The sequence below is a fragment of the Mytilus californianus genome, unplaced genomic scaffold (genome assembly GCF_021869535.1).
Source record: "Mytilus californianus isolate M0D057914Y unplaced genomic scaffold, xbMytCali1.0.p SCAF_10, whole genome shotgun sequence".
Classification (NCBI taxonomy): domain Eukaryota; kingdom Metazoa; phylum Mollusca; class Bivalvia; order Mytilida; family Mytilidae; genus Mytilus; species Mytilus californianus.
The window spans coordinates 70182082-70209964 of record NW_026262582.1 but is presented as its reverse complement, the minus strand read 5'-3'; the positions used below and the strand labels follow the sequence as shown (position 1 = coordinate 70209964).

The 27883-nt window shown below is 31.4% G+C and overlaps 1 protein-coding gene across 2 annotated transcripts in view; it reads left to right on the top strand.

The window, feature by feature from the left end:
• LOC127718442 (uncharacterized) overlaps positions 1–19436 on the top strand; it is a 63449-nt gene extending 44013 nt beyond the window's left edge. For both annotated transcript variants that reach the window (XM_052224461.1, XM_052224462.1), the window contains 10 exons: positions 7160–7318; positions 8122–8274; positions 8764–8847; positions 10251–10396; positions 12050–12164; positions 14129–14224; positions 14771–14929; positions 15346–15465; positions 16139–16237; positions 16482–19436. In XM_052224461.1, the coding sequence (XP_052080421.1) occupies positions 7160–7318; positions 8122–8274; positions 8764–8847; positions 10251–10396; positions 12050–12164; positions 14129–14224; positions 14771–14929; positions 15346–15465; positions 16139–16237; positions 16482–16604 (1254 nt within the window). In that variant the 3' untranslated portion in view covers positions 16605–19436. The remainder of the gene's footprint in view (positions 1–7159; positions 7319–8121; positions 8275–8763; positions 8848–10250; positions 10397–12049; positions 12165–14128; positions 14225–14770; positions 14930–15345; positions 15466–16138; positions 16238–16481) is intronic.
• Positions 19437–27883: the final 8447 nt, after the last annotated feature.

Sequence of the window (27883 nt, the reverse complement as noted above, 5' to 3'; positions counted from 1 at the left end):
CCTGCCTTTTTTTACATAAATTGTCATCCTGCCTTTTTTTTTTAGCCAAGTTGCTCATCCTGCCTTTTTTTTACTCAAAAACTCCTGTCCTGCCTTTTTTTTTTTTTCAAATTTCATCCTAGCCCCCCCCCCCAATCAAATGGTAGCTCCCTTAATGGCCTGCATTCATAGAAAATTGAACAATACATCATCACAGTTTGTGCATCTATTATGAAAGCCTTAAAGTTTTGGCCGCAGGGAGACAACTCACTCACCTATATAATTATTATTCACTACCATTTGTTGCTGGGTTGCTGTACATCTTATTGTCTCTTTAACTCATTAATTAATTGTACCTCTTTTTCAGTGTGTCTTTGTTGATTAATTTTGTTCCTTTATAAAATTGATTTACTTGCACATCTATATGTCAATAACAGGTGTTGCGAAATTTGCACCAAAAACCGTATTTTTATTCTTTGTTTTAATTGAATTTCCTTGATTTGACAGCTCTATTGGTTAACCAATGTGTTAACTGTGTCATATTTTAAGCAAAATTCCTAATTTTGTTATAAATTTCACATTTATTGGAAAATTTATTGTTGAGCATGTATTGAAAAGTTGTAAATCAGTCTATCGTTACTATACTTGCTCTTTTTACAATGCTTTAAAATTCTTTTCATGATTTTGTCTTCCCTTTAACACAATGTATAACATAAATATCAGTTATAAAGATATCATAAATCTGCACGATGGATTTAAGGATGTTCGCTACTCTTGTTTTTGACTTTTTGTCAGATATTCGGATGTTATTTTTTCATAGATTTTGAAAGAAAAAAGGTGCCAATGTTAAATGCAAGAAAAATCTAGAGAGAATCATTTTCCGCCAAATTTTCAATTGATTATATCTCAAAAACAAGGACATGGACCTTTCAATTTTTTTTGCTTTTTAAGTTCTGTTATATAAATACTATCATTTCATAACAGTCTTTTAAAAAGCTTGTTATTTTGAAACAGAGGAGCAAACATCCTTAACATTGTTTACCTGTGTGTCAGCCAGTCAGGTGAGAATGAGTTTGTCATCAATTTTTATATGCCCTTTTACGGGACATATAATGGTATACCGTTGTCCATCCCTCTGTCTGTCCGTCCGGTTGTCTGTCTGTTGGTCCATCGGTCGTCAACATGTCAGACAATAACTCAAAAACCCTTGAACCAATTTTCATCAATCTTTGGTCCATCCGTCCATCTGTCCGTCCGTCGGTACATCGGTTGTCAACATGTCAGACAATAACTGAAAAACCCTGTAACCAATTTTCATGAAACTTTGGTGAATGTTTTTGATATATATTGATGTATGCTCCCTTTTGATTTTTATAAATTTCAAATTTACGTTTCTGAGTTATGGGATTTCATTCATAAAAGAGGGGAGATTTTCCAGTTTTCGGACAATAACTCAAAAATGCTTTTCATCATGAAACTTTCTACATTTAAAGAACACATCTTTTTGCAGATCATGGAAATTAAAGAACGATTAAAATTGTCTGCATATCACCTAAAAACCATTAGAGAAACTGATCTACCACCAGATCTTGTGCAATACAATATTTCTCCACTCGCATTTTAAAAATTTGATAATTAAACTGTCTGGAGTGGAGAAAAATCATATCACACTCGATGCAGTGGCAGAATCTACGGTATGTTTATATATATAAAAAAGCAGAGAACATACCAATCAGAAATATGATTACCGAGACCTAATTTAAACTTTTCCCCTTATGTTGTTAACCTAAAAAAATCTTGCTTATGATTTCAAATTCCCCATTGAAAAAAAATTAACAATATTACTAATAGCCAGCTGTAATCCTTTTTATAAGACGTAATTGAATGTTTTGACAAGGATATTGAACATTGATTAAATCTCCTTGAAGACTGTCAGGGAAAATTAATTGGAAGAATCTTTCTAACATGTGTTTCACTATCACGTTGAACTCGAGTCGGAAACGGGTCTCTATCTGGCTGTAACAAGTTTACTGTAATTAAACAAGCGTAATTAATGCTATGACAATTTAAAAAAAAATGAAAATAATTGAAGGCATATTTGAGAAATGCATAAAATCAAGATTTTTTATCATTTTGATTATTTGGATAAGATTTATTATGCAATTGAATAAGTGCTTGTCCTGTATGGATATTTATCAACTTGTCTGACTATGTGGGCCATGATACCTCTTGCCATCAATTGATGTCTGTCATCATCAGTATGGATATTTATCAGCTTGCCTGACCATGTGGGCCATGATACCTCTTGCCATCAATTGGTGTCTGTCATCATCAGTATGGATATTTATCAGCTTGCCTGACCATGTGGGCCATGATACCTCTTGCCATCAATTGGTGTCTGTCATCATCAGTATGGATATTTATCAGCTTGCCTGACCATGTGGGCCATGATACCTCTTGCCATCAATTGGTGTCTGTCATCATCAGTTGACTGTCTTCATGAATTTTTATACCCCCGCTTTAAAAAAGTGGGGGTATACTGTTTTACCTCTGTCTGTCCTTCCGTCAGTCCATCCGTCAGTCCTTCCGTCCCATGAAAATTTTTGTCACATTTTTCTCAGAAACTGCTTGACAAGGATTTCTGAAATTTGGTTTCAGGGTTTATATAAGTAAGTTACACCATGTGATGTGTTTTCAGATTCATCACTCAACAAATTCCTGTTTACCGAACACTTGTATTATTTTACACATGATAGCCAAGTTGAAAATTTTCGTCACATTTTTCTCAGGAACTACTTGACAAGGATTTCTGAAATTTGGTTTCAGGGTTTATAAAAGTCAGCTATACTGTGTGATGCGTTTTCAGATTCATCACTCAACAACTTCCTGTTTACCGAAATATTATGGCGGGGGTATCATCAGTGAGCAGTAGCTCACAGTTTTACTTGTTTAACATCTTCTCCTCTGAAACTACAGGACAAATTTCTACCAGAATTTGGTTGAATGACAATGGGGTATATATATAGAAGAAATGTTGTGTTTTTTTATCCCTGCTAATCAATCAACATGGCCACTGTGGCTAAAAATAGAACATATGGGTCAAGAAACTATAAAAAAGCAGAAATGATCAGCAAAACAAGATTTACCAAAATGCCAATAAGGCTAAAACCATATAAAAACTAAGTTGTTGCCCTTAAATAAAAACTAAGTTGTTGCCCTAAAATAAAAACTAAGTTGTTGCCCTTAAATAAAAACTAAGTTGTTGCCCTTAAATAAAAACTAAGTTGTTGCCCTTAAATGATGATTTGTTTTTAAATTTTGGGTATTTCAAATATTGATTTGAAAGGTATGATAGACTGAAACTGTAGACAGCAAACATGATCAGTAAGACAAGATCTAAAAATGATAAATTTATTGGAACCAATTATTGACCAATTATTGACTCCTCATAGGAGTTATTGCCCTTAAATGATTTTTGACAGATGTTTGCATTTTAATAGCTTCTTATCTTGAAAAGTTTTATAATAGATAAATAGAAACTGTAAAGAGCAAAAGTGCACATGCAGCAATACATAAAGGTCTGAATGGGGTTTACAAAATACAGAATAATGAGCCAGATCAGTACAGAAATATTTACAAAAAAAAAAGAATAGAGGAAAAAAAGGCAAAAAAAATAAAGTATAGAGAAAAATAGGGCAAAACAATACAGTGTAGAGAAAAAATAGGGCCAAAAAAATACAGTATCGAGAAAAATAGGGCAAAAAAATACAGAATAGAGAATTTTGGGCAAAAAATATAGAGAATTAGAGAAAAGTGACTTAAAATGAAAAAAAAAACCTGATACTAGATCTTCAAAACCTCTAAATAATTGAAAGCATTCATTGACTCCATATCCAAGTTATTGCCCTTTAGTAAACTTTTGATGATTTTGGATATTATCTTAAAAATTGCTGCTCACAAGGAAGCTATAAAACCAAGAGTTCCAAATGGTGAAGTTGAAGTCATCCCTTCGTAAATTTTACAGACGCCATCACGAGTTGGTTGACCGTTATGGAATAGCCGTTTCACAGATGATATCGGATATGTTCCTTATGTCGTAACTACAATACCCTTCCCTTTTCACGAATGTGACTTACCGAATTAGACTATTTACCGGATTTGTAATAACATAAGCAACACGACGGGTGCCACATGTGGAGCAGGATCTGCTTACCCTTCCGGAGCACCTGAGATCACCCCCAGTTTTTGGTGGGGTTCGTGTTGCTTAGTCTTTAGTTTTCTATGTTGTGTCATCTGTACTATTATTTGTCTGTTTGTCTTTTTATTTTTGGCCATGACGTTGTCAGTTTCTATTCGATCTATGAGTTTGACTGTCCCTCTGGTATCTTTCGTCCTTCTTTTAAAAACAGTTATGCATAGAGAAAAACTGCAGACAGAAAAAATGGATAAACAAGCAAATTGAGACCAACAAATTATTTTATTGGGCTTTAATATTATGAGAACTACTTGGAAGAGAGCCATTTAAGTTAAGGAGGGGTGGGAGTTAGAAGGGCTTTGAAGATCTGTCCCTCAAATTTTATTGTTTTTTTTTTTCATTATAAACAAATGTGATCTTTGAAGTATAGAAAAACAATTTGTTTCCCATTTTCTATTAAATAGCAGTTTGTTAAAAAAAAGTAATTGGTTTCTAAAAAAACCTTTCTTGATTGTGAAAAGATTAAAAATGATAAAAAACTGATATAAAAACTGACTGCCACAAAGTAGCACAACAGTTCTGAAAGCGTTAAACACCAACCAATCTATCAATCTAGCTTTACAAATTATGATGATTAAAAAATTAGCAGATATTAATTCAAAGTCATAGAATATGATATATTTGTTCATTTTATTCATTTTATGAAATGAATATATAGTAAATAACAATAAAATATGTTCGGAATTTTCTTTAATATCTCTTTAAAGGTAGCTGCCAAATATATATATAATTATAAATATTTGCCACTGGACGTTAAGCAACCGTTGTGACAATCAATCAAATCTAATTGTATAAACATTGTATTTTTTTCTAAAATGAAAAATAATGAAATTGAAAAATAAAGTAAAAGATGTTCAGAAATTGGTTAAATATTGCCTTTAATATGTTAGCTGTCACGTCACGATGTAAAATTCTAAGCTGTATTGATTTTTCCATCGAGTCGTTATGAATTGATTGCGCTAATTGATTTCTGACTGAACTGTTATATATCTATTTACTAGTGTAGCTGCTCCAGTTGTATCAGTTGGCGGTTTTGCATAGATGCATATCAGATGTAATGTTTTAACGAAAAATTTTGAAATTTGCAATTATATATTGGTCAGTTTGCAACTGTTTAACCAACTTTTTTGCAGTGATTAGGAAAGGGTGGAAAACAATAGACATTAAACCGTAGATATCTGTAGCTGATCGAGATTATTTTAGAACATTTTAGAACTTTGCCGAATTATTTTCTATTTTGAAATAGAAAAAAAAAATAATGCATATTGAGAAGGACTCAAATTAAAAAGGACTTTTTCTATGAAATTGTGATTATAGTTGACAATAAGAACTCAGTGATGTTAAAAAGTTGTTTTATTATTTTTTTGAAAATTACTTCATCGGATTTTGAAGCTCTGTTGAAGTGACATAAAAACAAAATCAAAATGGTGCTTTGTAATCAACAAGAATATGTGGTAAGTAACATTTTTTTGGCAGTGGCCTACAATTTTTGAAGGGGTCCCCCCCACCCCCCCAAAAAAAACCCTATTGAGCTACAATGTTCTTTCTTATTTTCATGCATCAGATAATTGAAATAATGAAGGATTCATGACATGGAACAATATTCATATTATTATAAAAGTTATTTGTGGTTTTATTTTTTTTCAAGAGTCATTTGACTTCTAATATTTGTCTAACTTGTCTTCAGAAAATTTCTAAATTCAAAATTTTTTCAGTGAAATTAAAAATGGCTTTTTATCCAAAATTATTTTGAATATGAATATGAGTGCATATGTACCTGTCTGGGAATTGTTACAATAAAAAGAAACTTGATGTCTATGTATATAATTTGATTTCAAACTGATTTGAATTAAGAGTAAAAGACAGATTTAAATTGAGAATAAAAGACACATTTAACTTAAGAATAAAAGAGATTTAACTTGACATCCACTTCATATGAACTTTGGTGGATAGTTGTCTCAATGGTAATCATACCACATCTCCTTATTTTTATATTGATAATAAAAAATCCTTTAACTTAAGAATAGGACAGATTTAACTTTGATATGCATGCATGTGTGAGCCATGGCTCCGTGTTGAAGACCATACTGTGACCTATAATGGTTTACTTTTATAAATTTTGACTTGGATGGAGAGTTGTCTCATTGGCACTCATACCACATCTTCTTATATCTATGTAAACTCAATCCTGCTCTCAATAGAACTAATAAATGTCAAGATTGCACATATATTGTTATTATCTATCTTAAATCATTAGCTTTTCCAAAAATAATATTATAGTATAATTGACTTTAAGCGTCTTCCTAATTTATCAATCTCTTCTAACAAGTAAATATAAGCTTTCCCGACTTTTTTGTGGACCTCTTGAGAGAAGAAATTGAATATTATATCATTTTTAAGCAATGTAAGGTTTTAATGATACCTTTAGGATCAAATTAACTTATTTCTCACTAAGGATTTTAACCTTTTCCAGTGAAACTGTACTCTGAATTTAAAATCGGCATTGCAATTTCATATCTGATTTGTTAATCATACAATTGCACATTTTGCATATGTTGCCATTGTGTTTAAGGCTGAACTTGAAGTCCTGTACTGAGATTATATTGGTGGTCAGTTACAGACAATAAAGGCTCATTCCATCTGATTTTGAGAATGAGTGCCCAAATAGATATGTTGTGGTAATATAATTTATCAAATAGTTAATTTTCAATTGTATTATTTTTTAAACTTTGCGAAGGTATGTGGTTGGTGGGTGGGTTTTTGGGGACAGTAGAGACTCATGTATAAAGGTTGAAGTCTGCATGTTGATTTTTTTTTTATCATCCAAATTGTTAGTTTAATTGCCTCTCTTTTTTTGTATTAGTTTAGGAATCTAATGGTTTCAAGGAATATAGGTATACAGTTTTCTATTTATTTTCATTTTAGGTCAACACAGGCTGCAAAGAATGTGGTAACTATGAAAATAACAATAGGACAAAGATTTGTTCCAAATGTGAAAAGAAGAGTATTGAGAGGAAGGAAATTATACAAGAAATTAAAGACACAGAAGAAAGTTATGGTCGAGATCTGGCTATTCTGAAAGAGGTATTTAAATTCAGATATTAATTATCTTAAAATTAAAAGTGATTTCAGGGCAAATCATACCTCCCCCTTTATGTAATTTTAAAATGATGTTTTATCCACATGTCATGTATGCCAAAAGATGTTTTCCCCCATTAGCCCCTAAAGCAAAGTTGAAGAATATCTTGAAACAAGTTTTCAGGTCACAAAACCTTATTATTTCCTCAAATTGTTTTTCATTAAAGGATAATATAATATTTTATTAATTCTCAAAAGAACAGAAAAAAACTTGATACCATTTTTCAAGTTGAGTTTCTAACTCAAAGCACATTTGGAAAATAAGATAAAAACAGAGATTGCATGGTCAGCTCAAGGTTGGAATAATGTCCAAGTTGGTTGACATGTGATGCCTGACTTGTGACCTATCATAAATTAATTAAATACCGAATTTGTAATAACATAAGCAACACGACGGGTGCCACATGTGGAGCAGGATCTGCTTACCCTTCCGGAGCACCTGAGATCACCCCCAGTTTTTGGTGGGGTTCGTGTTTCTTAGTCTTTAGTTTTCTATGTTGTGTCATCTGTACTATTATTTGTCTGTTTGTCTTTTTATTTTTGGCCATGGCGTTGTCAGTTTGTTTTCGATCTATGAGTTTGACTGTCCCTCTGGTATCTTTCGTCCCTCTTTTAAAAATCATCACCAGCCTACTGTCTTTTACAAAAAAGCTTATATTAATGTGACATGTTATTGGCCCAAAAATACATGATATATCTTCTGCTGGACATTAAGACACCCATTATCACTGATGTACTTTTCTTTACAGCATTTCTTTAAGCCAATGAAGTCAGCTGGGTTGCTGTCATTAGAACATTTGGAAGGTATATTTCTGAACCTGGAAGAACTGATCCATGTCAATACACAGTTTGTCAAAAAACTTCAGGGAGCAGTTGATATAGCTGATAAAAAGGGGGACGAGGTAAATTTTTGTTACATGTTTTTTTGCATATTTGTGTTTAAAAACAATGAATTATTAAAAAGATGTTTATGATTTGAACTTATCAATGTTAATACCAGTGATGGGACGGAGATATGATGTAAACTTCAAAAACACAAGATTACGAAAAATCAGCATTCCTGAGTGATGGACAAGCAAAGAGTTTGTCAAAAAACTTGTCGACTGGGTTTCAGCCTTACAAAAATGTGTAGGGTATTTAAAGTTGGTTTTTGGGTAACGTTTACAATTATAGATAAAAAAAAAATTTTGTGATTTTAATTGAAATAGAAATGTCTTTCTGAATTTGGGAACTGTTTTAATATTTTTATGCTTTCTGAATTTGAAAACTTAGTATTCTGATGTTTTCAGAATTTCAGAATTGTTAATATTTGTATGTTTTTTGAATTTGAGAACTGTTAATATTTGTATGTTTTCAGAATTTGAGAACTGTTAATATTTGTATGTTTTCAGAATTTGAGAACTGTTAGTATTGGTAATTTGTTTCTGGATTCCTCTTCACTGATTCTTGCCTTTGAAAACTACTGTGTTAATCAGGTAAGTTTCATTTTTAGAAAAACACACAAATCAGACTTGTCATTCAGTGGTTGCTGTTTGTTGTTTTTTGTTTATTGTTTTGTACATAAATCAGGCCAAGGATTTGTATAGTCTCACTATACAAATCCTTGATCAGGTCTTTAGTTTTTTTGTAATTGTTTTACATTGGTCAATTTGGGGCCTTTTATAGCTTACTATGCAGTACAGGTTTTGCTCATTGTTGAAGGCTGCATGCTGATCTATAGTTGTTAATTTTTACGTCATTTGGTCTCTGGTGGAGAGTTGTCTCATTGGCAATAATACCACATCTCCTTATTTTTATATTGTTGTGAAAAGAAAGCCTCTAACTTCTACATACAAATTTTAAATTGAAAAGCTGTACGAGAAATTGCAAAAATAATATAGATGTTTTCAACAGCTATCTTAAAATGAGACCATTTATTTATCATTGACTGGCATTTAGCACAGATCCTAGTTGTTCATTCAAGGATAGTTTCAATTTGTAACATTTGCCTTTCCATACGTCATTTCATTATCGGTAATGAAGAAGCTTGACTAATCTGGTTCATTCTTAAGTTTTAACAATTGGCCAACTTGTATTCAATCAACTTTAATTGTGTTGAATCAATTGTTTTATGTAATCAACATGAATTGTGAGATTGTCTTTTCTAATCAAGCCCAAAAATTTCTGATGTCATCACAAAATTAGTTTGGTACACTATCAGCATAATGCTAATTATTTGAAAATTGTGGTGATGAGTTTTCAGATTAGATGATGTGATTTTAGAAAATAAGATAAAAAAACATGAATATCAAGGTTACAAAATTGTAACATTTCGATCAGTTGTGTTTATAGTGTAACATATGTAACAATTGCTGTTATTTAAGTACAAAGGAGGTCAATTGAAAGAAAATGATGAAAAATTCCTGTCTCAGAAGAAAATTGTAACTTATTTTGTTAATTTAAAAGGCAGAATTTAAGAATGGATCTAACCTATGATGAATTCAGTAATTGATACATATATTAAAGGTTTTTTGCTTAAGGGGAATTAAGGAATAACAGTACCTGAAGATTTGCCACCATCAATTAGAGATTTGACTGTAGCAAATGCATGGAATATAGTTTTACAAATCAGTTGGAAAATAAAAAAATTGTATTAACATGAATCTGTCTTTTTGATGACATACATATGATGCAGTGGTGGATCCAGGGGGGGGCGTGTTGGAACCCCCCCTTTTTTTTGACGATCAATGCTTTTGAATGGGGACATATGGTTGGAACCCACTTTTAAAAATGGCTGGATCCGCCCCTAATCTACAAGGGAAACAGGAATTTAAAAAAACTTATTAATACATGTAATAAGTACTTAATTCATTTATTATTTTTTATCTAAAATTTGCAGGGCCAAGCTGCAGTTCTTCTTGAACAATTAGAGAGAGAGAAAGAATTGCTAAGAATATTTTTGAAGGTTTCACAAGACGAGAATCCAGTTCTACGACGGATGCCACTTACCTCATTCCTTATGGTCCCTGTTCAGCGAATAATGAGGTAAATATACAGGAAAACTGCCAATTACTGTGGATTCATTTAATATTCGGTACCAATTTCGTGGATTGAGGAAAATTGTATTGTCATGGATATTTGATTTTGTGGTTTTGCCAAAGTTTGCAAAGAAGCCTTTGCAAAATTTGAACTCGTTTGAACATTTACATTCGTTGTTTAGCTAAACCCATGAAATCCATGTAAATTGGTATTCCACAAATAATAATGAATTATTTGACACTAGTCATTTTGGGGCCCTTTATAGCTTGCTGTTAGGTGTGAGCCAAGTCTCTGTGTTGAAGACCGTACTTTTACCTATAATTGTTAACTTTTTATACATTTTGACTTGGATGTAGAGTTGTCTCATTGGTACTCATACCACATCTTCTTATTTATATTAATTAGTTTTTGTGTGTATGTATAAATTTATATACAGGTGTATTGATAATAATGATTCACACATTTTACAGTTTTTCACAGTTTGATTTGTTTACATGATGTTTCCAATAGTTAAATGTCATTCAGTGGAAAAAATGTCCCTTTACGAAAATGCCATGGTCAAGACCCTTTTTGTTGTTGTTGTTTTTAATTTTCATTCAAGTTCTCATTTGTTAGTAGTACATTGATCACAGTTTATGTGTTTTTAAATCCTTCACCCCACAATCCAAGGTCAAGAATTCACACAAAATTATTGTTATCTTAACTTTAGTTTCTAGTTTCAATTTAAATATATAATTTAAATAATTATATTTATCACAATTATAAAAATGGGCCTTTAATAAACACTTAGTTCAAGAGTTCATATTAGGTTAATGTTAAGTTCTGTGTAAAATATTTCATAGTGTTAGAAAAGTTGAAATTTCAGACTTTAAATTCATAGACAAAACGACAGTGGATGGAAGTATTATTGTGAAAATTCAGACATTTGATGGAATCAGTTGTTTGAATACAATTTAAAATCAGATTTGGATTCATAATTATTCGTGGGATACTAATTTTCGTGAATTTCGTGGATATAAGTAAATACCTGCGACTCTTTTCACAAAAAATCTTACGATTAAAATTGATCGTAAGTTATACTGAAATGTGTAGGACTTACGAGTACTTTTACTCTTAAGATTTTTTGTGAAAAGAGCCGCTGGAATTTAAATGTTCAACAGAATTTGGCGAAACCATGAAATTAAATTTCCACGAAAATACAATTTTTCCTGAATCCATAGTTTATAATTTGAATTTTTATTTATATATCACTGATTGGGACCGCATATAGTCAATCTCTGCAACAAGTTTCTGCTTTTTTTTTTCAATTTCCTAATGCTCAATTGACTGTCTTTCCTCCAATTAAGTAAGATAGAGTGAACAATAATTAATGTGGATTCATTTATTTTCGTGGGTACCAATTTTCGTGGATTGAGGAAAAATGAAAATTTCCTAAATATTTGATTTCATGTTTTTTTAAAGCCTCTAGAAAATTCGTACTTCATTGAACATTGAAATTCTTAGTTCACCTATAAATCCTAGAAAAGTGAAATCCTAGAAAAGTGGTATTGAATCAATATTAATGAATTCTGAGTAAGTTGATCTTTAACCAGATAATGGATTTTCAATGGTATATCTGAACACAGTGTATTTTTATTTTTGCATGATATATTTTTTCAGGTACCCATTACTACTAGAAAGACTGTACAAGTTCACATCAGGAGACCACACAGATAAAAGTGCTCTGATGGAGGCAAAACTAAAAATAGAAGATATCTTAGATCATATAAACTCAGTAAGTATAGATATATAAAAGTATTGGAACAGTTTAGGAAATAAAATCAATTCAAAAGATTCTGTTATAAATAAATCCATGCTCAAAATTAAATCAAGTCATATAAAATAAGAAGATGTGGTTCGATTGCAAATGAGACAACTCTCCACAAGAGACCAAATGACACAGAAATTAAAAACTATAGGTCACTGTACAGCCTTCAACAATGATCATCAGTTCCTATGTAATGTCCTGATAAAAATTTTACATTTAATTAAAATGTTGTTTTTTATGTACTTTGACAAAATTTATGACCAAAAATCTCTCTCAATAGATTGTACATGTAAATCTCACAATGAAACAAAAGAGACAGCATGTCCACTCAATTGGTTGCAGAGGGGAGGGGTGAAGCTGTGGGCATATTGGGAAAAAACCTGTGATTTGGAGTGTAACATCAACTTATTAAAATTAATTTACAATCAAACCTGTTATAAAGGGAACCTCTATTAAATGAGAACCCTATTCATGTCAAGCTGTCGTAATATCAAATTAAAGGTCACCTCTTTTAAAAGGTCAGTTTTCTCTGATACTGAGGGTGACCTTTATGAGGGTGACCATTGGTTTTCCTGTTTGAATGGATTGACACGAGTCATTTTTGGGGCCCTTTATAGCTTGCTGTTTGGTGTAAGACAAGGCTCCGTGTTGAAGGCCGTACTTTGACCTATAATGGTTTACTTTTACAAATTGTGACTTGGATGGAGAGTTGCCTCATTGGCACTCATACCACATATTCTTATTTCTATTTATATACAGTATTTGAACTGGAAAACAACTTTTATCATACAGTGAAAAATTTTGAAGTACAACAGGCTTCTCGTGTTACCATTAACATTATATGGATATTCTGTCTCTGTACTTTTAAATTTATAGTCCAATGTAAAGTAGTTTAGGCTTTGATACAAGGTGTCCTTGTTTTATCCCATCAACTCTTTTATGACCGAATGACCCTTCACTGGTCAGTGGTCTTATTGCTGTGTATCTATAAAGTGGATGCTAATAAGTAATTAGTATGATTAGCTTACTGTAAATTCAGAAATTATTGCGAGGTTTTTATTAATGCGAATAATGCGACTGGTTGAGTAACGCAATAATAAGAACTCGCATTCCGAAATCTTATACACATATCTTTATGCAGATGATTCTGAATTCGCAATAATTAATCTCGCATTTTTGTCTCTTCCTCTAAAATCGCAATAATAAATGCACGCAATAATTTCTGAATTTACAGTATGTGAATTTGATAATTATAACTCAATTTGTCAGCTATTAATTTGGGATAATCACCTATAAATATGGCCCTTTGAATATTAAAATCTGTCAATCATATGTAAATTATCACATCGTTAGATCGGATTGGTATCAGAGTGAAATTTATGGTATTTTTATATATTATCTCCCTTTAATTCCATATGATGACTCATTAATTAGAGAAATAATGAGCAAAAAAGAATTGTTATGTAGCCTTCAAGTTATTGTGACCCCAGCTGAAAGCTAAACTTAGTTGTTTTTTTTATTTCGATTTTAAATTCATTACTATGATCTAGTAAGGATCTTTTATCCAACTTGTTTGTACGTCATGTTTCAATTTCGTAAGTCAAACAAGAAAATCAACCATTTACCCCACCAAGGGAAATAACTCAAACTCCAAATATGTCATGTAGAAACCTCTCTATAGATTTACATATATTTAAAAAAAAATCTAATTCATTGAAACAATGCAATAAAAATCATCTCAATGTTTGAAATGTGTGTTATGCATTTACGTATTTTTTATACTAACCAAGCATACATGTATATTTTTTATTTTAAACTGAAAATTTAATGAATTAACAAATTGACTGTTAAAGGGGAACAATTCATATTGTATATGAATTAACAAATTTGATTACAACATTAAATTTATTTATTTTATTTTGTTATTTCAGAAAACAAAGCACAGTGGAACAGTAAAATTAAAGAGAAAGATTTCAGAAAATATGTCTCAAAGAATTTCTATCACTGAAAAGATTGAGGTCAACAAGGTGAGAACGAGATCACATATTTTTGACATTTTATGAAGTAATTAGCAATTGATGCATCAACCTCTTCATATTTCGAAAGTAAAATTGTTTATCAATCTTGTTGTCATTTTAAGTATGATATAAAAATAAGGAGGTGTGGTATAATTGTCAATGAGACCAGTATGTTTCTATTTCTGTAAATTCAGAAATTATTGGGATGTTTTTATTAATGTGAAAAATGCGACAGTTCAATACCTGAAAGTCCAAGATTATGCCTTCACCAATGTAAATGTTTGCTCTGTATAAACCTCCTTTTTTTGGAGCACCACCATGCATTATGGTGTAAACTAAGACATTAAGCACACTGTATCCCCACAGATCAGTTTGAGCATTTACCTACCCAGTTCTAAAGCCTGGTCAGGGCAAGTCTTACTTCCGAAAAATTAGTTCCACAAATTGACCCCAAATAAATGTAAACAATAGGAGTCTTTTATCACCTAAAGAAGAATAATCATGACTTTTTACAAACTAAGATTTTTCTAGGACAAATATTTTAAATGTTTACAGGTTGCCATTGATGTCTTAGGATGGAACAGGAAAGAAGTCTGTGATATTATAATAAGTCGACTCCAGGTGGCGCCACTTTCAGACCAAACATGGGCAGCTAAACGTTTAAAGACAATGAAATTCTCAACAGTCCATTGCGTCTTATTAACTCTTGGACAGGTAAGCCATTTGATTTTTTTCTGTTGATTTTTTATGCTAAAATTTTAAACATTGGCTAAAGTTTATAAAGTGTCTTTTCTTTTAACACAATTTCAATTATAGTATTAAGACTTCATTATGAAATTATTCACTCAAATTTTTTATGATCAGTTGGTCAATAGTTTGAAATTGTGTGCATACTCAATTGTTTCTATTTTTTTCGTTATATTCAATTGAAAATAACATGTTGATTCATTCAAAATTGACAAAAGTAGAAATAAAGTCTTAATTTGTTATGATTTTCCTGTAAAAGGTTGGAGGTTCTCTCCTAGCACTTTGACTTCCTCTAACGAAACAAAAACTGCCACGAAATAGCTACTAGTGCTGAAAGTGGCGTTAAACACCAATTAATCAATCAATTAATTTATCTCTTGTAGAGTGATACAGACATTACTGATAATGAAGAAGATAATTTATTGTTCGCTAGAAAATCTAAAGTTATTCAGGCTGCTGTGGTGCTTATTAAAGAGAAAAACGGCAAATACCAAACATTTAGGGTAAGTTTTATATGGATGTAAATTGTATATTTGAATGATATGATGACCAGAAGGAGTTTTTGGGTATGTGCAAACAGATGATTTTCAAATTCATGCACTTTCCCAAATATTTCCTATGTCATTATGCTCATGTTATTATGTGACAAAAAGAACCGTTGTTCAATAACATTGTTTATAGTGTAAATCATTCATAGAGAAACAACCCTAGATTTGTCTATGATGCAATAAAACCAAGTTTTTGCATTAACAGATTAAAAAATAATTTTAAAGTAACAAAAAAAGCTTAAAGTTTTAAAAACATTGATTAAAAAAAATTGTTAAAAACAGCAATCAATTCTGAGGAGATTTTTAATTGGAGGATGGTATAAAATTATCAACAATAAAACATGTCCTGCTCTACGAAATAATAATCATTTATAGCAAACATGACATTTAAACACATTATAATAACCAATATAATATAATTATTATTTTGTCCTCTTTAAATACAAAAAGGTGAATAAAATTAAAAGGTTTATTTTAGTCTTAAAATCATTTTAATAGATTTGACTCCTGTTGAATATTCCAATCTGTATAAATGATAATATTTGAATTGAGTTATCTCCCTTTTGCTGTAAATTTTTTTCTTCAAATTTGTTATGTTTATATGCTATATTTCTCTTTTAATTTACAGGAACCATTCATATTGAATAGATGTGTTGTGAGCATTGACCCAGATGTAGAAAATGCCTTTGAGCTTTCAGACTTGAGCAGAGATTCATATGTTTTTAAGGTAATTATTTATGAAGATGATTTGTGGTTATATTTATCACATTTGTACTTTGTTGATCGATATTCAAATTTGTGACTCAACTAGACCCATGAATTCCATGAAAATTGGTATCCCACGAATAATAATAAATCAATAGTATATGATTTGTTGTATTTGTGTTATTGATGTATTTTCCTATGTGGCAAAAAGTGATAACAAATTTTGAATTTTATATTTTATATAAATTTTGACATTTGTTTTGCAGGGTGATGACCATAAAGAATTGAAATCTTTTTTACAAACTGTCAAACAACAAACTTTGAACCTTGCCTCTTGGAGGAAAAGAAGAAATGCCTTACCTAACATTATGATTAAACATATGGTGTGATTAATCATGTTTCTTAATAAACATAATCATGATTCATGCATTGCAATCGTTCATATACAGTGTAACCTGTAGATAAAGAGCAAGAGAATTGAGATGAACTTTGAATTGAGATGACCTTTGAATTGAGGTTTCTAGAGGATGACAAGAAGAGGATGACATGAGAGAGATGATGATGAGGAGGAGGTTTAGGAAAGAATGAAGAAATATGGATATTTTGAACGATAAAACTGACAATTAAAGACAATTATGATTATTGAAAACATGTGCTTCTGATCATATTGTGTTAAACATTCATATGATATTTGATGCTAGATCCAAGCTGTGATTCATCATTGACAGACTTTTTTTTTAACTTTATGCTAAAATATGACCAATGTGTGTCCTGTCTGATTGATGCTAATTGTGATAAAAAGAATCAGTGTGCTTATGTCAGAAGAGACTCTCAGCTTTGTGATATGTAGAACATATACATGTACTGACTAAAAAACGCTTGTTTGATTATAAAAATGTGTTAGTAGTCATTAATCATAATCATGTTTCAGAAACATAACAAACATAATCATGATTCATATACTGTGAAAAGATAATCATGATTCATAACTGAAAACATAATCATGATTTCACAAACTGAAAACTTAATTTATACACAATCTTAAACTTAATTTATTAGATTTATATAGGGCCAAATATTTAAAGTTCTTTGATTGTTTCTCCGTTTATATACTTAACCTGAAATGACCATAGAGTTTTTCTGTATATACATACATATCCAGAAATGATCTGGTAGAGAGTGGTCTCATTGGCAATCAAACCACGTCTTCTTATTTTTATATCGAAATATTTTTTATCAATTACAAAAGAATATTTTATTTCAATATCTAAAGGAACTTTTTTACCCTAAGATACTATGATACCTGAATTGCAGTACAAACGGAGTAATCTTATTGGCTATTTTTGGATTTTCAGAGTTCAAAAGATACTTTTGATATTAGATTTTAAGGTATTTAAGCAGTTGATTTAATCACGTAATATATTTCATTAATTATTTGAGATGTGAATGCATGATGTTGTCAAACAGTCTGTGATAATTAGTATGGTTCTTAATTGTATTATCTCATGCATTTGTAATTTATTCTGCATATTTATTTTATTTTAATGTTAGCAAAAGAGTATAACAAGAATACCCAACTCCAAGGTAAATTCAAAAAGGGAAAGTCCATAAAAATTTACAAAATAAAATGCTATCACTCAACAGAAAAGTTTAAAATAACTACCATATTCCTGACTTGGTACTGGAATTTTCCAAAGGAAATGTTGGGTTAAACCTGGTTTTATAGCTAGCTAAACATCCCACTTAAAGGACAGTTGTTTAAAGTTCCAATATATTGACAAAATTGGGTGAGCAACCCAAACAGACAGAAGATCAGTTTTATTGATACTTGTTTTCTGAAGTAGAAGAGAAACTATATTTTTGGCAAAGTTATACATGTAATTAAATCCCATCCTATTTTTCCTTACATTAGAATCATTGATAGCATTTGATATCACAGAACATACCTGTTGCCTCTAGATTAAATATTTGGTGCAAAAGTTAACATAAATCATTAGAATTCACATGGGGAGATAATCCTGTTTGTAACTTTTAGTTGCATTTAAATATAGTAACAAAGTCAATTTTCAATGTTTAAGTTAATGTTTATTGATTGTGTAGATATTTTGAGGATTGGTCTTAAAATTGCATTTAAGTCATTTAAACTTGATTTTCTGAGGAATCACTTCATGTAATGATTTATGCTTCAGAATTCAGACACACAACATTACTGTTGGTTTACACTAAAGGAAGCAATGTTTCTTGATCCGTTTTTTTGGTAAACTTGCACATTGTTGCTTTGAATTGCGGTAATCATCAAGACCTTTGATGGGATTTCGATACAAAATGCAACCATTGATTTATTTTTTGGTTAACAATTGCTTACTGTAAGTTCAGTAATTATAGTGAGATTTCTATTACTGCGAATGATTAGACTGAATTAGTATTGCAATAATAAGAACTCGCAATCTTATATCTGATACATATAACTGCATGCATATTTTCCTGAAATCGCAATAATTAACTCGTAATTTAGTCTGTTCTACAAAATTTCTCAATAATAAATGCACACAATAATTTCTGAATTTACAGTAGTCGGATTGAAATTAAATATTTATCCAGCAACCAATGTCACAGGCTACATATTTTTTTCACAATTGAATGTTAATGAGCATGAAAAAGAAATAAAAGTACATGATTAGGAAATCTATGACACTTTTTGATAAGATTTCCATTAACACGGACAAGGCATGGTATAAGTAGAACTCTTGCTCTCCACTAGTGTCTAACATTACTACTTATAAACTCATTCTTAGACACAAGGATTAAAATATTGTATGCCAGAAGCACATTTGGTCTGCAAAACACTCACCAGTATAAACACTCCAATCAAAAAAGTTAAAAAGGCCAAGTACAAATATGAAGACCATTGAGGACCCAAAATTCTGAAAGTTTTTGCCAAATACAGCTAAAATTATCTATTTCTTGGGTAGAAAATCCTTAGTAATCATATATCAGGAGCACTTTCTAAGGGTCTTCTGTGACTATAATTTTCTTTCTTATTCCTTGATTTTAATCTGTGATATTTTTGTTGCTCAAGTCCACATTGTAATTATTGTATGTTATTTATTTTGTAAACATTGATTGTATAAATCCAGATAGTATTTTTATACATAAATTGTTTTTAAATTATTTGTTATTGATATGAAATGAATGCAAAACAATAAAAGTAAATAAACATATTTCTTTGTTTTTTTGGCACAACCAAAGCATGTGGTATGGTTGATAGTAGACAATTATTTAGAAAATATTTATTGGATGTGAAGCCAACAAAAAAATATAGTTAAACAGATTTGAGACAGCAAAACAGCAGTAATAGAAGAAGAAGTCATACAACATTAACACAACTGCAACAAAAGAAGACATCATGACAATAAACCAACCACAACAAAACAAGAAATCAGATGTAAATAACCCAACCACAACAAAACAAGAAATCATTTGACATCGACACAACTGCAACAAAACAAGAAATCAGATGTGAATAACCCAGCCGCAACAAAACAAGAAATCTTTTGACAACAACAGAACTTCAACAAAACAAGAAATCAGATGTAAATAACCCAACCGCAACAAAACAAGAAATTAGATGTAAATAACCCAACAGCAACAAAACAAGAAATCGGATGTAAATAACACAGCTGCAACAAAACAAGAAATCAGATGTAAATAACACAGCCACAACAAAACAAGAAATCAGATGTAAATAACCCAACCACAACAAAACAAGAAATCATTTAACATCGACACAACTGCAACAAAACAAGAAATCAGATGTAAATAACCCAACGGCAACAAAACAAGAAATTAGATGTAAATAACCCAGCTGCAACAAAACAAGAAATCAGATGTAAATAACACAGCCGCAACAAAACAAGAAATCAGATGTAAATAACCCAACCGCAACAAAACAAGAAATCATTTGACAACAACACAACTTCAACAAAACAAGAAATCATTTGACAACAACACAACTTCAACAAAACAAGAAATCAGATGTAAATAACCCAGCCACAACAAAACAAGAAATCTTTTGATAACAACACAACTGCAACAAAACAAGAAATCATTTGACAACAACACAACTTCAACAAAACAAGAAATCACGACATTAACATAACCACAACGAAGCAAGAATTCATTACATCAACTGTATGACAACAAAACAAGAAATCATGACGTCAACACAACCACCACAAAACAAGAAATCTTGACATCAACACAACCACAAAATTAGAAATCATGACATAAACTCAACAACAAACAAGAAATCATGACATCAATTAAACCACAACAAAACAAGAAATCATGACCTCAACCAAACCACAACAAAATAAGAAATCACTACATCAACCAAACCACAACAAAACAAAAAATCATGACATCAACCAAACCACAACAAAACAAGAAATCACAACAAAACAAGAAATCATGACATTAACTTAACCACAACAAAACAAGAAACCATGACATCAACACAAACATAAACACAAGAAATCATGACATCAACATAACCAAAACAAAACAAGAAATCATATGACGACAACAAAACAAAAAATCATGACATCAATACAATCACAACAAAACAAGAAATCACAACATCAACACATCCACAATAAAACAAGATGAATGATTTTTTTATTAATTGTTTTTGGCTTTGAACTAGCTGTAAGTAACTGCGAGTACTCTCAGATCTGTGCGTAGTGTCTTTTTTGTTGTAGGGATGTACAAATACCCTGCCACGTCCGGTCTGTGTTTTTGTTATATATCTTTCTGCTTAGTATCGATCTGACGTATTAAGCCCTTTTCAGGTGATTTTAACATTTGTTTTTGTATTTCTGTATGTGCCTGTCCCGAGTCACGAGCCTGTAGTTAATTGGTTGTCAAGTTTCTCCCTTTTTATTGATTAGTAAACTAACAGAATTGTGCACACAACAAGTACACTAATGAATCACAACAGAAAATTCTGCACTTACTCTAATAAATAACACAAACATTGCAAACACAAAAATAAACTAAGGGACCGCAGTGAGGTGATAGTATTTTTTATTTGCTCCGTGTGACCTCACTGCGACTTTGAGATGAAGAACTGCAATAAAAGCGCTGTTCCTTTGCTTTTTGTGTTTTTTTTTGTTGTTGTTGTGCAAATACTGATTTTGTGTCATGGATGGATACCCCATACACTTTCTTTCTATTAAACAACATTTAACCGTATCACAAAATGCTTTTTTTCTGAAAGCAAGTTCTAAATACTTCACCTGCTGGTATGAAATTAAGCCTTACTTATCATTGATATTGTTATTAGCACAAATCAAATGTTTACAAAGCTTTGAATGTTTCGAAATGCCAAGGATTTTTAACTTTTTGATTCGACCGTCGCTGTTGAGTTTTTTTGTAAACAAAACGTGCGTCTGACGTACAAAATTCGAAGCCTTGTATCTTATACCCCAGGAATAGATTACCTTAGCAGTTTTTATACGCCCGTTTACGGGACGTATTATGGTATACCGTTGTCCGTCCGTCCGTCCGTCTGTCCATCCGTCGTCAACATATCGGACAATAACTCAAAAACGCTTTAACCAATTGCATGAAACTTTGATGAATTGTTTATATCTATTGACGTGAGCTCCCTTTCGTATTTTTATAAATTTTAGATTTTAAGTTTCCGAGTTATGGGGTTTTATTCATTAAAAAAGGGGGATTTTCCAGTTTTCGGACAAAAACTCAAAAAGACTTTCACCAATTTGCAATAAACTTTGGTGAATTGTTTATATCTATTGACATGAGCTCACTTTCGATTTTTATAAATTTTAGATTTTACATTTCCGAGTTATGGGGTTTTATTTATTTAAAAAGGATGATTTTCCAGTTTTCGGACAATAACTCAAAAATGCTTTCAGCAGTTTTCATGAAACTTTGGTGAATTGTTTATACCTATTGACGTAAGCTCCCTTTCGATTATTATAAATTTTCAATTTTACGTTTCCGAGTAATGGGATTTTATTCATAAAAAAGGGGTGATTTTTCAGTTTTCGAAGAATATCTTTAAAGTGCTTTGAGGAGTTTTCATGAAACTTTGGTGACGGGTTTATATCTATTAAGATAACCTCCCTTTAGTTTTTCATAAATGTCTGATGTGACATTGAGAAGTTATTGAACTTTATTCTTTTAAAAAGCGACGGGCGTATCATGCGCTCATGGCGAAGCTGTTTATTGGCAAAACATTTCGGAAATTTGGGTCCTCAATGGTCTTCAACTTTTTGCTTTATTTGGGCTTTTTAAATTTTTTGTTTCGAGCGTCACTGTTGAGTCTTTTGAAGACGAAACGCGCATCTGACGTGCGACATTTTAATCCTAGTATCTATGATGATATAAAAGAAAAACTAAGGATAGGGGTATCCATCCATGATAAAAAAAAAAATGATGGTAAGGTGAGTTTATCTATGACGAGTTTATATCACGTAAGCTAGTCAAATGCTTTTGAGATTGATTTCAGTTACAGTGGTTATTCCAGAACATTTCATTGTTTTTATTTTTGTTAAAATTGTGTTGTTTGTGGTTTAATATGTCGTGATTATTTAGTTAGGTTCCTTCTCCTGTACTCATCTTTTATTGTGCGTACTTTTATAATCCTTAGTTATTCCTCTATCAAAAACAATGAAAAAAGGTTGGCTTGGCATGTTATCACACCTCTTTAACCCCGCGACATTTACATGTGCCTGTCCGAATTCAGGGCCTCGTTTAGTACAGTACTTATGTAACCCAAATATATGATCAGTGTCTAAATGGAAGCAAATATTTTGTCACTTGTATAGATTCGGTACGATTTTTTAAAAAAAACTAGTAACTGTCAAAATTATCCATAAAAAAAACTTTTTGTAATTGTTTGTTTATGAGGCTCTCCAACTGTGAATTCTGGCCTTCTAAATGGCTTGTCTCGAGGTTCAGTGAGTAGTGTTTGGTAGACGAAACGCGCGTCTTTCGTTCTAAATTATAAGCCTAGTATCCTTATTGGGTTTACAAAGAACTGTTCCTTACTGTTAACAGATTTGATGGCTTCTCTGTGGCTTTACAGGTTGTTAAATTTTTTGAAAAACTGGTACTAAGTAACTGTGAAAATTATCTATAAAACGAACTTTTTGTAATTTTTTGTTTATGAGGCTCTTCAACTTTGTAATTCTGGCCTTCTAAATGGCTTGATTCGAGGGTAAGTGAGTAGTGGCTTCTCTGTGGCTTTACTCTGTATTTTGACTGCTTTATCCATTTATTTCACATTTTTACCTATTATGTCTGTTTGTTTTGTTCACACATTGTTGTCAATATAATGGAATTTCATGCGACTGGCATACAAGTGAGAGGTTTAGCTAGCTAAAAAACCAGATTTAAACCACCATTTTCTACCTAAGGAAATTCCTATACCAAGTCAGTAATATGACAGTTGTTTTCCCTTCGTTTGAAGTGTTTTAGCTTTTGATTTTGCCATTTGATAAGGGACTTTCCGTTTTGAATTTTCCTTGCAGTCCGGTAATTTTGTTATTTTACTTTTTACGGGTGGCCTGTGATGTTTCATTGCGTTCTTTATGACTTTAATGCACAACTTCATTATTTAACATTGATGCTATTGGTGGATTGTTGTCTCATTGATATTCATACCACATCTCCTCATTTGTATATAATTGTGTTTCTGATATATTCGATTTGTTTTCTTATGTTTACCCAATTATTGTATATCTTTATATTTTCTGTTTGTTTGCCATTTAGTGTAACTTCATTTATTCAATGCTGTCTCCTTCTTGAGTATTATACAAGTGAAATGTGTTTAAATGTTTTAGGAAACGGATTAATATAAGTTAACAGTTCGTTTCCGGATCCTTTTAATGATTCAATGGTATTAATATGTTTATAATTTACTTGAATGTAATTGATAAATCATGGGAGATAATATCAAATGTTTACACACTATTGTCTAGACATTTGTATATTATCAAATACTAAAAACTCTAAATTCCTGTCGGCTTTTCTTTCTTCCCTTCTGATCAACTCTTTCAAACAAGCCATAGACAAGACACATTGTTGACAAATTAAGAAAGTCAATAAGTCTTTCCAAAGTTTTATGTAAAGCAAAGCTAAGGTTTCACATATATGCTGGAAGAGCAAATTATTCAATTTGAAGAAAGTTAATGAAGCAATGAGTACAAAAAGCTGCATCTTATCTTTGACTTTCTACAATCGAGATTTGAAAGTAAATGTAAACAAAAAACATATGAAACTAAAAAAATGAAATACATGTTTAAGAATTTTATAAGTATGAAATTGAAATAACAAAGGTAAAACTTTGCAATTTAATGCATGTGAATAAGCAGTGGCAAAAAAAAAGAAAACAGTGTAGATACATATACATATAAATCAGAATGAAAAAAAGAACAGTCTCTGAAGCAGATATTTAGTCATTCGTTTTTGTTTCATTTTGGAATGGTGTAAGTAGTATACTTCTTTTGATCACCCTCCTTACGAATATGGACCTTCTCTATATATTTGGCAGGAATATTTCCGTCAACCTTGCAAACATCCCTTCCATTAGCATTATAACAAGTAACCCTGCTTGGTGGCATTTTTATCTCAAGGGCAACATCAGCTTTACCCTGATCTCTGTGACTCTTCCAATAATTCGACATGCCATCATAGTTGTTTTTAGCAACCTCATCTTTAGGTATTTGTGGACCCATCCTATTCACATATGTTCCGTCCCCAAATCTTGCGTCGCCATGAATTGTACGCGATTGCTGTATATAACCAGATTGAAGAATAGCTTCCGCTCCTTTTCGAGATGTGTGATGGTACACTATTGCTTTTGATTTGTTGTGTGACATGATAAAGCCTTGACTTCAACTGTCAAAGAAGATAAAAAATACTATGATAATAGTAAATGGAATATTTTTTTTCAAAGCAACACAATATGTCATTAAATGCAGACTAATATGAGTGAAAAAAAAATATATACAAGACAAAATAATAACAATAACTATTTCAAGTCTAAATCAAGCTAATAACGTCATAAGAAATAACCCAGAAAAAGACGAAAGAAAAAACTTAATTCTAAATAAAACAACATAGAAAACTTAAAAAGAAACACCAACCTTATAAAACTAGAGGTTCTAAAGAGCCTGTGTCGCTCACTTTGGTCTATGTGCATATCAAACAAAGGACACTCTCCAACATTGTAGGCGAGAATAGACTTCATGACAAAAATCTTTATTTTATTGATCTTGTATTACTGATCTTTTAGTCTATTTAGTTTCTCTCTTTCTTCTTTAGTTTTTGCTCAAAACACAAAAGAGGATAAAAAAAATCCTCATTTAAGGGCAATCACTCCTATGAGAATGACATTCTACTTACTAAATCAGCAAAATGTGACTTTTTTAAAATAGATCTTGCCTTGCTGATCATTTTTGTGATTTAAAGTGTCTTTTTATCTATTATAATTTAAATCATATAAGGCATAATGAAAAAAAAAATGTTTCTATCTAAATATCATAATTTTCTTGATAATAGGCAAAAATGAAAACAAATGGTAAAATTTGTCATTTATGGGCAATAACTCCTGTAAGAATTTGTCTAACAGTTTTGACGTATATTGACAATTGGTAGAGCTCATTATTTTGAACATTTTTGCTCCTTTCAGATTTTCTCTATTTATAACGGTTAAAAAAATAATAGACAAAACTTGCATTTTACCCCTATGTTCAATTTTAGCCATGTCGGCCATGTTGGTTAGAAGGCGGGGTCATCTGACACATTTTTAAAACTAGATACCCTAATGATGATTGTGGCGAAGTTTGGTTAAATTTGTCTCAGTAGTTTCAGAGAAGAAGATTTTTGTAAAAGCTTAAAAAAATTGTTAAAAAATTGACTATAAAGAGCAATAACTCCTTAAGGGGTCAATTTGACCATTTTGATTATGTAACTTATTAGAAGTTCTTACTTTGCTGAACATTATTTCTGTTTACAGTTTATTTCTATCTATAATAATATTCAAGATAATAACCAAAAACTGCAAAATTTCCTTAAAATTACCGATTCAGGGGCAGCAACCCAACAACGGGTTGTTTGATTCGTCTGAAAATTTCAGGGCAGATAGATCTTAACCTTATGATCATTTCTACTGCTTGTAAGATTGCTCTTACTGCTTTAGTTTCAGAGATATAAGCCAAAATCTGCATTTCACCCCTATGTTCTAATGTTAGCCATGTCGGCCATGTTGGTTTGCAGGCGGGGTCATCGAACACGTTTTTTAAACTAGATACCCTAATTATAATTATGGCCAAGTTTGGTTAAATTTGGCCCTTTAGTGTCAGAGGAGAAGATTTTTGTAAAAGATCACAAAAATGTACGAAAAATCGTGAAAAACTTACTTAAAAGGGCAATAACTCCTTAAGGGGTCAATTGACCATTTTGGTCATGTTTTGACTTATTTGCTGATCTTACTTTGCTGAACATTATTGATGTTTACAGTTTATCTCTATCTATAAAAATATTCAAGATAATAACCAAAAACTGAAAAATTTCCGTAAAATTTTAGATTCACGGGCAGCAACCAAACTAAGGGATGTCTGATTTGTCTGAAAATTTCAGGGCAGATACATCTTGACCTGATGAACATGTTTACTGTTTGTCAGATTGCTCTTACTGCTTTAGTTTCAGAGATATAAGCCAAAATCTGCATTTTAACCCTATGTTCTAAGTTTAGCCATGTCGGCCATGTTGGTTGGCAGGCGGGGTCATCGAACACATGTTTTAAACTATATTATATACCCATATTATGATTGTGGCCAATTTAAGTTGAATTTGGCTCAGTAGTTTCAGGGGTGATGATTTTTTGTGAAGATTACAAAAATTTACGAAAGATTGTTAAAAATTGACTGTAAAGGGCAATAACTCCTTAAGGTGTCAATTGACAATGGCAAAATTTTCTTAAAATTACCAATTGAGGGGCAGCAACCCAACAACAGGTTGTCTGATTTGTCTGAAAATTTTGGGGCAGATAGATCCTGACCTTATGAACAATTTTACCTTGTCTGATTTGCATTTGGTTTCAGAGATATAATCCAAAATCTACATTTTACCCCTATGTTCTATTTTAAGCTATAGCGGCCATCTTGGTATGGGTCATCGGACACATTTTTTTAAACTAGATACCCTATTGGTGATTGTGGCCAAGTTTGGTTAACTTTGGCCCAGTAGTTTCAGGGAGAAGATTTTTGTAAAAGTTAACGACGGACGACGGACGACGGACGCCAAGTGATGAGAAAAGCTCACTTGACCCTTTGGGCCAGGTGAGCTAAAAACCCGGGTTGATCTCATGTGCCTCAGAAGAGTAAATAAAGCCCGCTCCACTTGCAGTACCCCTCACATTAAACTATTTCTATTTAGATTTTCAATGAAAAACCCAGTTTACGTCACGAATGTTACTGTGTAATGAATATAGTTTTTTTTTTAAATAAAATTAATTGTTTCAAGCAGCATAGAATGATAGCAGTCCAACATGTGGTCTGATTTCCTAATTTTAAGGGAAATGAAAGAAACTTCTATAATTTGTGTTAATTAGATGAGACTTACATAACAATTTAAA